The 13,116-nt window shown below is 40.8% G+C and overlaps 1 protein-coding gene across 2 annotated transcripts in view; it reads right to left on the reverse strand.

Moving 5' to 3' along the window:
• Positions 1-13,116, reverse strand: part of taf2 (TAF2 RNA polymerase II, TATA box binding protein (TBP)-associated factor) — a 35,331-nt gene that overhangs the window by 2,241 nt on the left and 19,974 nt on the right. Inside the window, exons 18-24 of one of the 2 annotated variants that reach the window (XM_050047705.1) lie at positions 12,267-12,407; positions 11,721-11,831; positions 11,200-11,393; positions 10,023-10,162; positions 9,612-9,681; positions 8,001-8,110; positions 1,550-1,779 (exon numbers count right to left, since the gene is read on the reverse strand). In XM_050047705.1, the coding sequence (XP_049903662.1) occupies positions 1,550-1,779; positions 8,001-8,110; positions 9,612-9,681; positions 10,023-10,162; positions 11,200-11,393; positions 11,721-11,831; positions 12,267-12,407 (996 nt within the window). Of the gene's footprint in view, positions 1-1,549; positions 1,780-8,000; positions 8,111-8,344; positions 8,455-9,611; positions 9,682-10,022; positions 10,163-11,199; positions 11,394-11,720; positions 11,832-12,266; positions 12,408-13,116 lie in introns of both variants that reach the window. The other variant, XM_050047704.1, reaches the window with a different exon arrangement.

A 13,116-nucleotide genomic window follows, 5' to 3' on the forward strand; every position in this document is an offset into this window, starting at 1 on the left:
GGCAGACACAAACAAACTTTAACATGTAGTTGTGTGGCTTCCTTGTTTGTCTTGTTTTTTAATAAAAGTTTAAACATTTATATTATGGCCTCTGCCTCAGCCTCTTAGAACTAACTTAGGCTGATTGCTGGTGGACAAAAGGTTTTTTATGACCATTGTTGACCCCCATGCTTTTGTTCAACAGCAAAACTCTGTTATGAAGTAGAATGATTTATTTATAGGCTTAAGTTCTCCCACTGCCTCCTCCTGTCTGTAATGTAACATGTTGACATTCTAGGCACCACCAGTTTTACAAATGACTGTTGCATACCGCCATACACACCCTAAACTCTCCCAAAAACACAGCTCTCTGAGCAAACAGTGTAATAATGAAATACACAAATGTCAATGACCAGGGACCACAGGAACTGCGCTTGACTAACATTTGTTCCCCTTTCCTCCCCTCTCCCCTCCAACCCTCCTTGGTCAGTGTTCTGTCCCCTCCTTCCCTCCTCTCTGGGACTGAGAATGTCTTTCTTGGACTGACACAGTGGTGATACGAGCAGCATAGACATCGGAGGCCAGTGCAGTAGTAGTAGCTATGCGACTGTGCGTGATTTCTGTGCTTGCATGTTAATGAACAGGGCCTCGAATGTCAAGTTCGCACAGGGCTGGGAAGAGTCTGTTGTGTTGAAATACAGAAAGCTTAGCTTAGTGTTGCCTAAAAGAATATCGATGTCATGGCTAAATCTTTTGTTGATTCCAACAATGTGGAAAAGTCCACTAGATCTCTGAACGAGACTTTTCCTTGACTGAGACTTGGTTACACACACTAACAGAACAGATCAGTGAAAGGTAAAGAAAATGTTACATTTTTCTGAAGGGTCCTTTCCATAATGTTGTCAGACACTTAAAATAACAATCTGAGCCGGTCAGTGGCAAAAACAAGCACTTTAGTGGATGTAATTTGACGTTGCACAATTGCCCATAGAGATTACATTGCAGTCTGTTTGGCCACTGCAGCTGCAGCACTCTCAATACTGGACCAGTTTCAACAATTGTTGTCTCTGTTAGTCAGGTAGACACAAAGAAACTTGGGAAAATAGGGTCAAGCTAAAAAAACACAAAAAACAAAGTTTTCCTTTAACAGTGATTCTGGGTGCAAAGGTGATGCAATGGGAATGAGGTACGGCCAAATACTGTTGGCAGCACTATAGTAGCCATAATTATACAGATCCAACCTAAGATAACAAAGTTTTTACAAAGTGGCTACTATCTGTGTGCCATCTGAAAATGTTTATGTTGCACTCATAAATCAGAGACATTCAGAACAGAGGGAAATAAAGACCACCGAGGAGCTCACCCATTACATCACCATTAGCAAAGAAACCAATGATGTAGTATGTCTTTAACTAACGTGTTTGCTGGCTGAAACTACACAAGTTATGGTCAGTGTCTGAAATACACTCATGGGATCTGTCAAGACATCACTTTAAATTTAGTTCAGTCAGTAGATCATAAAGTGCATTTTGTGTTTACACTAAACTAACTGTCCTGACACAACACTTACAGCTGCGTAGCTCATGCCGACACCGTGGATGCCTATACTGGCGGCTGTGTCCATAACAGCACCAACGCCCAGCTCAGGCTTGATGGTGGGGTTAAGGACAGCTTTCTTCTCCTTCAGGTTTAGCACGAGGCCCAGTTCTGGCAGGGGTAAGCAGGACGGTCGAGTCAAACCAAACAACGTGTAGTAGAGGTTCACAGCATCACAGCGCAGCCGCCAGTCATGAGAGGTACCTGAGAAAGGAAAGGGCAAGGTGAAAAGAAGGTGACGTGAGGGCAGCGGGAGAGAAAACAAAAGGCAAAGCTGGTTAGGTCAAATGAAGTAGAAACAATTGGTAAAGGCTATCTGTCATCCAATGACAGGCTTACACCAAACCACTATTAAAGGTATTTCAGTGTCACAGACAAATTTCCAATGTGGGAATTGAAATCATTACTTTTAGCTTGGTTGGTGCGTGCTCTTGTGATATCAATCGTTTGGTGTAATGTGGTCATAAAACTCAGTCTGAGCTGTCTTTGGTCAAACTTCTTCACATTCTGACAAAATCAAACATGTTTAATATTATTGGAAGTTTTTAGTCTCCGCTCATGCAAATACTGAAATTTAATGACATGAACATTGTCAACAACCAATAGCTGCATTCTCTCCAGCACCAAAGTGGGTCGACAGTTAACATGGAGGGAACTCTTGAGATGCACAAGGACATGTCTCAGTTCTCTTGCACTGTGGAAAATTAGTAGAAACTGGAGAAGTTGTGGAGTCAACAAGAGTCAGTGTTTAATCCACTGCTTATTTGATCCACCAACCGGCACTTATTTCAGTGAGAAATGTTATTTGAAACAGTTTGCCTCCCAATTTCCATGCTCCCCTCCTGATAAAACATTGCAGCTAACTAACGGAGCCTGGTAGCAATTTAAGCCGACAAAATCCAAAATGTAAAGTTTGAAAGTTTATCTTTATTGATGCAGAATTGACAAAAATACTGTCAACTTATCTCACCTTTAGTCTTGTGTTTTTCAGAGTTATGTGTTTTTGCAGACACAAAATAAAGTGTTAATATGTCAGATTTCTTAAAGGGACGTTGGCATCATATTTTCCACCAGGAGCAGGATGGGAAATAACTTAAAAATAAATCTAGTTGTAATCTTGCAAATAGTGACCTTTGTGATCTTTGCAATATCTTATAGTGTGACTAAAACTCACATTGTCTTCAGATGTGAGAGGGTGTCAGACTTAGTGTTTTTAGTCTTCTAGTGTATGACAGGCATTCTATGTGTAAAAACACAACACCAAGAGCACCGTCAAAGATTGCCAAAAAGTTAGCACCAGTATCCTGACTTGAATGATTAGCACATCTTGCTTTTCATTATAACAGCAAGCTTTTCACCCCACCTTCGAGTGTGGCCATTCGGGAAAGCTATCAATACTGTTGGCCTTCAGGCATGGTCGTGGTCCAAACTACTTTTTCAAACCCCGGCAATTTACCCTGAGCTGCATGATCCTTAACCACACATTTTATCTGACATTCTCACAGAGACAATGTGAACCGAAAACAAGATAATTAGCTCCCAACGATATAAAAGCTAAATACATCATTATATGAGTCATTTGAGAAGCAGTGTGTTGAGACTTGGAATGAATGAAACACTAAATATTGCTGAAGCTGACAATCCAAAGGCCAGGCGCCTAACACTGGAGGTGGACTGCGGCTTTAGAAGAAGGTTGAAATAAATGACTCTAACGGCAACAGAAAGTACTCTGAGTTTGTGTTCTTACGGCACTGACCTTCAGCCAGTGAAACATCATCCTGTGTGAGTGTGTGTGTTTAACACGTGGGGGGCTTTGGGTAACAACCAACACATTTTCATAACATAGTATTTAAGGTTACCACACTCTGGTCACTTTGTATTTAAACTGGCAGCACAGTGCGGCTGTCCAACAGCCACCCACACTGACTGACCCACAAACAAAAGTTCAATGGAAATAATGATCATCAATATTTTTGTTCATCCTTCAAGCTTGTAAGTCAATAAAATGAAATAACACGGTGCAATAAGAACCCAATGGTCTTCGGGAATATGGAATTGTGAACATATACTTGTATTTGGGTTTTGAGACGGTGTGTATTTAGATTGGCACACTGAACCGTTACGGCCTGGCTAGCTAGCTGAAAGGCACATAGGACCCCCTGGAAAAGAGAGAAATAATGAAACCTGAGGACACAATAGAAGACAGAGCCATGTGCATATATGGTGAGGCACCGCACTGAAAAGTAGACGTTAAACTTTTTCAGTAAATGAACGGAAAAAAACAACCAGATAATGATGAAGGAACCTATAAGGACCCTATTTTGAGAATATTTTAACTGCTCTATGTTGCTGTCAGACAGCCCTTTCCTCTGGCCCTACATCTTCTCAACTGAAGAACTTCCATATTCCCTCATATTCCTACACATCTCTGTCTTCCAGCCTATTCAGTCTCCCTCTGCAAAAGTTCTTCTTCTGTATACCCTGCTTTATAAAGGTATTCTTTTGTCTCCATGGTGAACAACATTGGGTCGTTGCTGTCATAATCACTTTTTTTCTTTTTACTTCTGGTGTTTATTGTCTCTTTCATAAACTGCTGAACGTCTGACCCGAACAGCTGAACTGTGGCGTAACACTGTGCCTCACCCTTGCACTTATGTGAAGGCATATGGACGTTCTATGGTTGAGAAAATGCAGTGCTAAAGGAAATAGATATCTGCGGAAAGGTAAAGCAGGGAAAATATCCTAACTATAGTTTCAATTTAGACTGATATTGATTTGTTTTGTTTTTTTAGGTGGCTTAAATTTGTTTTGCTGCTAGCATCTGTCCCCAGAAGTGCACTGCTTAACTTTTGTCGACACAGCTGCCTAATCTTCCAAACCAGGATTGTGCCGACCACCATGTACTGAAGGTAATACACTGATTACGGATAATTACCTCATACAACCTCACTTCAAAAGATCCAAACTATCCCTTTAACTTTGGTTCCAGCCTCTTAAGTGCTCAGACTTGCTGCTTCTCTCCATTTTTTTTAATGGTTTATAAAATAATGATTAATAAAAACCACTATGCCACAGGTATTTTCCCTGTCTTGACAGCTGTTAAGCTGTTAGAGGGGCAAACTTTTTTTATAATTCACCCATTTACATTTGGCATTGAGTTATGCATAATTAAGGGTGGGCCGCTTTGAGTGACAGGCTGTCTGCAGATAGTGCCCTTGGCTTGTCAGCCAGATCCACCCCTTGCTCCTCCACAGCACCGGCCTTTCGCCCAAACCTGGTCACTTCTGGCTCCAAGAAAAAAAAACAAGATGGCACCGGCTGAAATGCTGAACTTGAGGCTTCAAAACAACAGTCCACAAACCAGTGGGTGACATCACAGTAGCTACATCCATTTTTTTAAAGTCTATGTTTTGAACGTTTTGGTACAGACTGTATGGGTTGTAGCTGCTGCAGCGGGAGTGTGAGCTGTGCACTGGAGACAAAGTCCACCCACACACACATAGTGACAGAGCTAACTGTTAGCACCACAAAGCTAACATTACCTAACTGTTTTGAATGGGTTTAACAACAGTGTTGAGGCATTTCAGTGTCAGTGCCAGTGTGTTGGGACTGTTTAACGGATCAGTGTTGAATGTGTTAGCTCTTTCTAACTGGGCAGACGTTGACCTGACCCTTTGCAGAGAGGCGAGCAACTCTGGATATGACAGCAACAGAAAGTTTGCTAATCTGGCAGGGAGTCAGGGCGGTCTTGGATCAAACCCCTGGACCAAAAAGGATCTATTGAAGGTAACATGTGACTGGAGATGTTTCGATACTGCTTGGTACTTCATTACTTCATTATGGACCTTAAAAGTTATCAAGTAACGATACAAAGCCCGAGGCTCCAGTGGACTATACCAGAGGTTGGAAATTTATTCCAAGTATGCAAGCTGTTATTAATGTTATTAGCATTTTTGTGAAGCTCACCGGTCTAGCTGAAAGGTTCACTAAGAAAAGAAGTACACAGGTGAAAAGAAAAAGGGCAGAGAGGCATTATACTTTATCCTCTACTACATGATGAACTGTAGCAAAGCTCCAAGGTTTGTCCTTTTTCCTCTACTAGAACAGAGAAAAGCAAAGGTCTGGAAACCAGCTGATTGAGAAACACACGTGTTGCATTACCCATTTGAAAACACAATACCAACTCTTCCACTGTGAGTCATTTAAAGTTAATTCAGAACCCCTCGGGATCTATTATAGATGATTACAGAGAACATTCAGTGTCAGTGAGTTGTGCAACAGCTGACTGGTTTAAGGTCTGACAGAAGTCTGTCCAGTCAAACACATGTGGAAAGGGAAACTAATTTATCTCTGCCTTTGTCCATCTGAAAGACAGAAAGCCATCTGTTATCTTTCCATCAGTGGGATGAAAACTCAAGTCAGATGACAAAATACGTCAACTGATAGATCTAAGGGAACAGGGTATGATGCTCATTTCTATCTTTACTGTAAGGGGCTCTGGTGGGAATGGATGCTGTAGCAATGTAAGTGCTCCTCTCTGTCTACTATTTAACACAGAGAACAGAAATCATATAAACTGAATAAGCAGGCATGAAAAGATAAGGTCCCTGATCACTGCCAATAGCATGTTTAGTAAATCAGATGGGTGGTGAACTAGTTCATCTGGAAAACAGGAACTCTGCTGGATTCTTGGAGTTTTGCTTTAGTTAGCTCAAGGAGGAGCCCTGGTGGTTCTGTATTTCTATGTCACAGTGACAGAGCCAACTGTGCTGCGGAGACCTTTAAATGCTTTAATCGTTCTTACAAAATGCTTTAAATGAAGTCCATGACACAACAAAAACTGGAAGGGGTATGAATGCTCTCTGAAGCCACTTTGGTTTTTGAAAACATTCAGACAGCACCAGTTGGTTGTGAAATAATCTCCTCAGATGTCTGAAGCCGCAGTGTCATCAGAAGTGAACTGGTAAAATGAGACGGGCTCCCGTTGTGAAAGATATTATGCTTAGAGTTTTTTCGGCGTCATGGTGAATCAACACTGCTGACTTTGACAGACAGCAAAAAAATGACTTACAGTGCGATGCAATAGTTTCTTTTAAGGCTACCCTACAAACATATTCAGGTCTGTGCATTGTCGTGACACCTTGACAGGGTGAAAGCTTTCTTGCTCAGGTGGTTTTATGTGAACTTTGTAAAAAATGTTGGTATGACAGGGTTAACGTGGCACTGGTTCTTATACGATCAGTACCTACCGACCGCATCACAGTGCAGATTTTGGTGCCTCATTTCGGTGCCATTTTGTGTGAGCGTTTGTGTGACAGTGACAGCGAGGCTGCAGCGAGCGAAGCACAGAGTATGCGCTTAAACGAAGCAGTGCAGTGTGTGAGTACAGTTTCGGCTATTTGTCAGTGAACAAATGCAACAACTCCTCAAGACCCCAGGCCAAGTTTCCACATCCTGCTTTCCACCTGCTGATTAAAGTGGAGCGGGTTAGTCCCAGAGTTAGCCTGCCATTGGAACCTGCCCAGACTCACTTAAGGTGGATTGTTAAGGTGGACCAGCTATTCTCATTTTAGGGACAATTTCAGTCACTCCTCAACAGATAGTAAAGGAATGTCTGGCTGCTGAGTCTCTCTTGAATTAAGGAGACAATCATTGATCCCAACTCAACATTTATTTTTCTGTTATTAGTGCTGTATCTATTATTTAGTTTAAGATAATTGTGTTGGGTATGTTTTTATTTATTATGTACAACCCCAATCCAAAAAAGTTGGGACGCTGTGTCAACATGTCAACAGGTGATTTTTTGAACATTCCACAACCTTCCCAGTAATTTGTTGCCCCTGTCTCAACTTTTTTGGAATGTGTTGTCATCTAATCTAGATTGTATAATGTTTATCAGTTTGAAAATTAAAAGCCTTGTCTTTGTACTATATGCAGTTGAATACAGGTCAAAGAAGATTTGCAAATCATTGCATTCTGTTTTTATTTACATTTTACACAGCGTCCCATCCTCTTTTTGGATTGGGGTTGTAAACTGGTTATGTGAAGTGTTTCATATAAACTCATATTTATATATTTAAGTATACTTTAAACTGTTAAAGAGTTATTATATTGTTCAATTTCACTTCCAAATTTGCCTTTTCAATAAAAAAGACACTCCTTCATGTCACTCACTGTCGTTCCGTGCTAATTTTTAGTATCAGTTCAGGCACCATTGCTGTTTTTCAAGTGTGGTTTTAGTTATGGCTTTGGAAAAAACCCAAACAGTACCCAACTCTAATAATAACACATTTGAAACTGACACACTGGCCGTATACTACTGTATATAGTATACTATACTGTGTGTGTGTGTGTGTGTGTGTGTGTGTGTGTGTGTGTGTGTGTGTGTGTGTGTGTGTGTGTGTGTGCGCACGTGCATGTCTCACCTGAGTTCATAAGTTTCCAGAGCTGGTCGACCAGAGCTTCGTTACACAGAGGGGAGTCTGTTGTCTTGGTGAAAGGTGGATTCTTACAGAGCAAACCCAGGATCTTATGTCTGATGTGACAACAAACAAGAAACACAGACAAACAAACAAGAAGATAGAGATCCACGTTAGTTATTCAGTCATTTTCCATTACCTACAGCCTTCTTTCAACAGCAGGTGAGGTTGGTCATTCAATNTACTGTATATAGTATACTATACTGTGTGTGTGTGTGTGTGTGTGTGTGTGTGTGTGTGTGTGTGTGTGTGTGTGTGTGTGTGTGTGTGTGTGCACGTGCGTGTCTCACCTGAGTTCATAAGTTTCCAGAGCTGGTCGACCAGAGCTTCGTTACACAGAGGTGAGTCTGTTGTCTTGGTGAAAGGTGGATTCTTACAGAGCAAACCCAGGATTTTATGTCTGATGTGAAAACAAACAAGAAACACAGGCAAACAAACAAGAAGATAGAGATCCACGTTAGCTGTGTGTCTGTGAGTTATTCAGTCATTTTCCATTACCTACAGCCTTCTTTCAACAGCAGGTGAGGTTGGTCATTCAATTTACACAAGCAAGATCACTGATCCAGATGGTCAATCACACTACAGGGAAACAACAGTAATCCACAGTTCTGCCTGTGTCAGAACATGGTTGCATGTCATTGTAATGGCAGAGGCAGCAGGCCATGTGTTTTTCACTTCTCCTTTCTTGGCACTAAGTTCTGGGATACCAAAAACTACTTTAAGAGGATGAGGTCACATTTTTTCAAGTCTATCTTACAACAATACTGACATAACTATATGCACACTGAAAGGTTTATTGGTTTCTGTTGTTATTCCTGCCATAAAGACGTCCCTTCCTAAAGTGATGTCAATCCCGTTCTATGCAAAAGGCATTTTAAAGTTGAGGTAAAGCTATGAGAGTTCAGCAGTTTGAGATAAACAAATCAAGACATTATCTTCTGATAGTATTGTATTGTATGAAAATCCCTCTTCGTGCTTTTATGGACGGTTCTCTCACTGAGCTGCAGCAAAGGGGTCGGAACATAGAGCAGGAATTGCACTCCAACTTTAGGGGATATACACTTGATTTGTCTAACTCAGACTAATAAAGACTCATTATCATCTTTAGCTGAAACTCTGGCTTCTGTCACCTATTTGCTTCCACTGAAATTGCTTGCAGGAAGGTTTGTTTTTTTTGCGGCCATGATGGACAGGAGCAGCAGCCAAAAACTGTTTCAATGTACATTTTGGTATGTAATTATTGTATTAAGTTAAACATGATAAAATGTGAAACATTTTTTTTATGGTCAAGGGACCAATTCAAAAACATTGCTGCCTACTGGTGAAAATGTGTAAACAGAGAGACATTCTCTTCCTTTTATACTCAACCTTTTGAAGATTTCTGATGGCAGAGTTGACGGTTTTCTGAGTTCTTCTCTTACTTTTAGACTAAAAAACTACTCAAACTTCCATTTAAACGTTGTGGAAAGGTAAGGACACTGTGTAATGTACAGCATGGCTTTGTGTTAACTGAGTGCATGTGTGCTACGTGCAAATATGTGCTGGCTGTTCGCTGACCTGACATAATGAGCTGGGTCATTCTGGACCATGTTAAGCAGCCACTGCAGCTCCACTGAGCTTCTCTCAACTGCAGGACAAAAACAGATATCATGCACACATGAGACACAAACATAACAAACGTAAATACAAGGACATGTCAGTATGAAGAACATCCTCAAGATCCTGAAGATGTAGATAGAACTGTGTACTCTGTAGAACTGTGGCAAAACAAACACTGTGTTTCTGTGTTTGCACAGACAGATGTATATATTTGCCTTAACTGGCTTCAATATACCCATAACATCAACAATGACTGATATACAAAAGATCCAGTAATGCTGATCTCCAGGGGTCTGTGAGCTAGATCAATGAGCTTCACAAGAATGCTTATGATGATAACAGCAAGCATTCCTGTGATAAATGTCCTACCTCTTGTATAGTCCACCAGAGCCTCCAGTGCAGCGACACGAACATCAACAAAGTGTCCGTACTCAGCGTAGGACTTGAAGAGTGACGCGTCACTGGGAATGTGACCGTTCTTCTGAAGCTGACGGATCGCACTCAGACAACTGGAGAGAGGGAAGAGGAGAGGAACAGAGGAGATGACAAATGAAAGACAGTACAGTTGTGTGGAAAATGAATGCTAAAATATGCCTTTTCCATGTCAAAATGATAGCACACAATTTGCTCTTCCCTCTGGATAAGTTATATATAAATAATACATTATAATTATATAACAATACATTAACCAAATGTTGTGCCTCTGTCTTTCTTTCAAACAAACGTTAACAGCTGATGGTGGCAGATAGATGTGTGTTGTGCGTCACCTAAAACTGAGTCTACTTTAAAATTAAAGCTATGCTGCCTTCAGGTGCCTGTCAAAAAATATGCCAGAGATGAAATGATTTATAGAATTTCTCAGTAATGTTTACAGGCAGAGGGCACAGAAACTTTAAAGACAAATTTTTAATTTTTAAGAATTGTAAAATTTTCATAAAGTTATCTTCCACATCCACAATCTAAACATAAATAACAAAAAACAGCATTATCTTTAGTTTTTGTCACTTTTTAAAATTTCAGCTGTGGGTTGCACATATAACTTCATAACTTCATAACATCAAAAAGTCACATCCGTGCCATTACTACCTAGACAACTCTGTTCCATCATTCCACTATTGTATCTTACATACAGACCAGCAAGGTGGCATAATGGCACAATATTCCTGCCTTGAGCAGGGAGAGTAACAGGGATTTATGCGTCAGCCCTGTGACAGTCTGGCGAACCGTCCAGGGTGTACCCCACCTCTCACCCAATGACAGCTGGGACGGGCTCCACTCCAGTGGTATCCTGTTTTTTCTTTTCATTTTGTTGTCCAGTTATTGCAGCTGAATCCATGACAGGTACACTTCAGCCCAATTTCCTAAAAGAATTAGTGGCAGCTTGTGGCTGAAGATAAGATCCCTATCTGAACATGTTCTGATTAGGTGGAAACTAGACCTGTGTTTTTACAGCAATAGGAAGCAATACACAAACATTTTTAATTATTTTAACAAGTGGGATGAAGATCTGTTAAGTGTATACAGGTAAACACACTATGCTCCTAACCTGACAGTGATGGTGTTTCTGAAGCTCGGCAGCAGTTTCTCCATGTTGAGGAATCGTGTGATCTCCTCCAAGATGAGACGGACGTCAGCATTCAAATTGTCCACTGTCCGCACCTCGTTATTGATGCTGATGGCTGGGGTCAGAGAGTTGGTCAGTGCTTCGATCAGATCGGCACGGTAGTAATTATCTGAAAACTGAAGCCAGACAAGAGGTGGTTAAAGATGAGAATGTCAAACCCCGTTTATGAAAGCTCATCCCTGGGGCTGAAGATTTATTGTTGGCATCTAAAATGGCAACATGCAAACATATTGCTTTCATAGGGTTTTTAACAAACTGCAGTTTTAGGATTTTTCAATAAATACATTTTTTAATCACTAATAATTATGATGCCGCCTGAACCTGAAAATAAAGCAGCCTGTATGCACTTGGTAACTTTTGGGGACAGCCGTGATCCTAACTGTCTAAGCCTTTAAAAGTTTCTATATCAGAGTAAATGTGTGTGTGTGAATGTGAGTTTTTACTTTGTTTTTTCTGTTGTCGTTATACTTGATGAGGTCGAGGATGAAGTTTAGGACATCTTTGGGACAGAGGTTCTGGACATCTCTGAGTAACGCCATGGCAACAGGCATTGTCTGACATGGAAAACAAAGATAAAACAGTTATCATGATTTGATACAGCGACAAAAAAGATGGAGAAAGACAATTTCATATCTCAGTTTTACAGTGTGCTTCAGTGAGGCACATGATCTTCTAAGTAGAGCCCAACTGATGCTGGAGTTTGTATGAGGACTCTTACATTTGGTTGTTCAAATCAACTTGTCAGGGCTGTTGGACAAAAACCCCAAATAAAGAAATACAAACCACTGTTCGCAAATCTTAAACCATATTTGTAGTATTTCTGTACTGAAATGTTTTTCTATCAGCCAACATATAACCCAACACTGATATATCTGTGCAAAGCTAACAAGATATTGACCATGCCTCAAATGATACTTCAAGTTTGTTTCTTTAGTCTGTCGTGAGTAAGTTGTGTGTGCCTGTCAGGGTGTTATGTTTCTTTGATGTACCTTTTGCAGGAAGTAACTCTGGAAGTTGATGAAGTTGTTGGTCTTGACGATGTTGGGGCAGCTCTTACAGCAGAACATCCGAGTAAACAAGGACTTCATAGCTGGCGGACCCTGCCATGTGCTCACCATAGCATTGGCTATCTGTGAGGTTTACACACACACACACAAGAAGAGAAGAATGCTGTTTAGTTAAATACTTCAGTTCTTTTCAAGTTGCCACATGTGGAGGACAGCATCTGTCAGGTGTCTTCTAGGGTTGAGCCGATTTAAAAATGTTCAAACCAGTTTGACATTAAGCCAAACACCAGACCAGACCAGTATACCAACTTTACCAGGTGTCCCACTTGACTCCTTATTGGAACATAATGCTACTATGTTCCCACAGCAAACAAGCGCCTGACCATCACAGAACATCTGAGAGGTCTGTCCACGCTAAATTCCATAAATATGCACTTCTGTTCTGTCATGTAACCATGTAAAAAACCACGTTCCTTACAAGAGATCAGACTGGAGACGTAACCACTTAAAAGCTGAGTGGCGAGCCTCCTCTCCATCTTCCTATGTTTGTGAGGTTACTTTTTCCAAACAGAAAACACATGTTTCATATTGTGATATTTACTGGAAATGACATATAATATATATAGCCAGCAGCAAGTAGGTTGTTATTAGCGATGGTAATTTACCAGAAATTTAGCTCCCTGGCAATCTTCCCCCAGCCAGCTGCTGCCTTATTTTGGTTTTGTAGTGAAATGAGGTATTGTTTAGATATGATAAATAAATACAAACAGGGTGTCTGACAAAAGTTGCGCTCTACACAGCGCACTGCTTTGCTAGCAGCCAGTTAGGACAC

Source organism: Epinephelus moara, chromosome 6, assembly GCF_006386435.1.
Source record: "Epinephelus moara isolate mb chromosome 6, YSFRI_EMoa_1.0, whole genome shotgun sequence".
In the NCBI taxonomy this organism is placed as follows: domain Eukaryota; kingdom Metazoa; phylum Chordata; class Actinopteri; order Perciformes; family Serranidae; genus Epinephelus; species Epinephelus moara.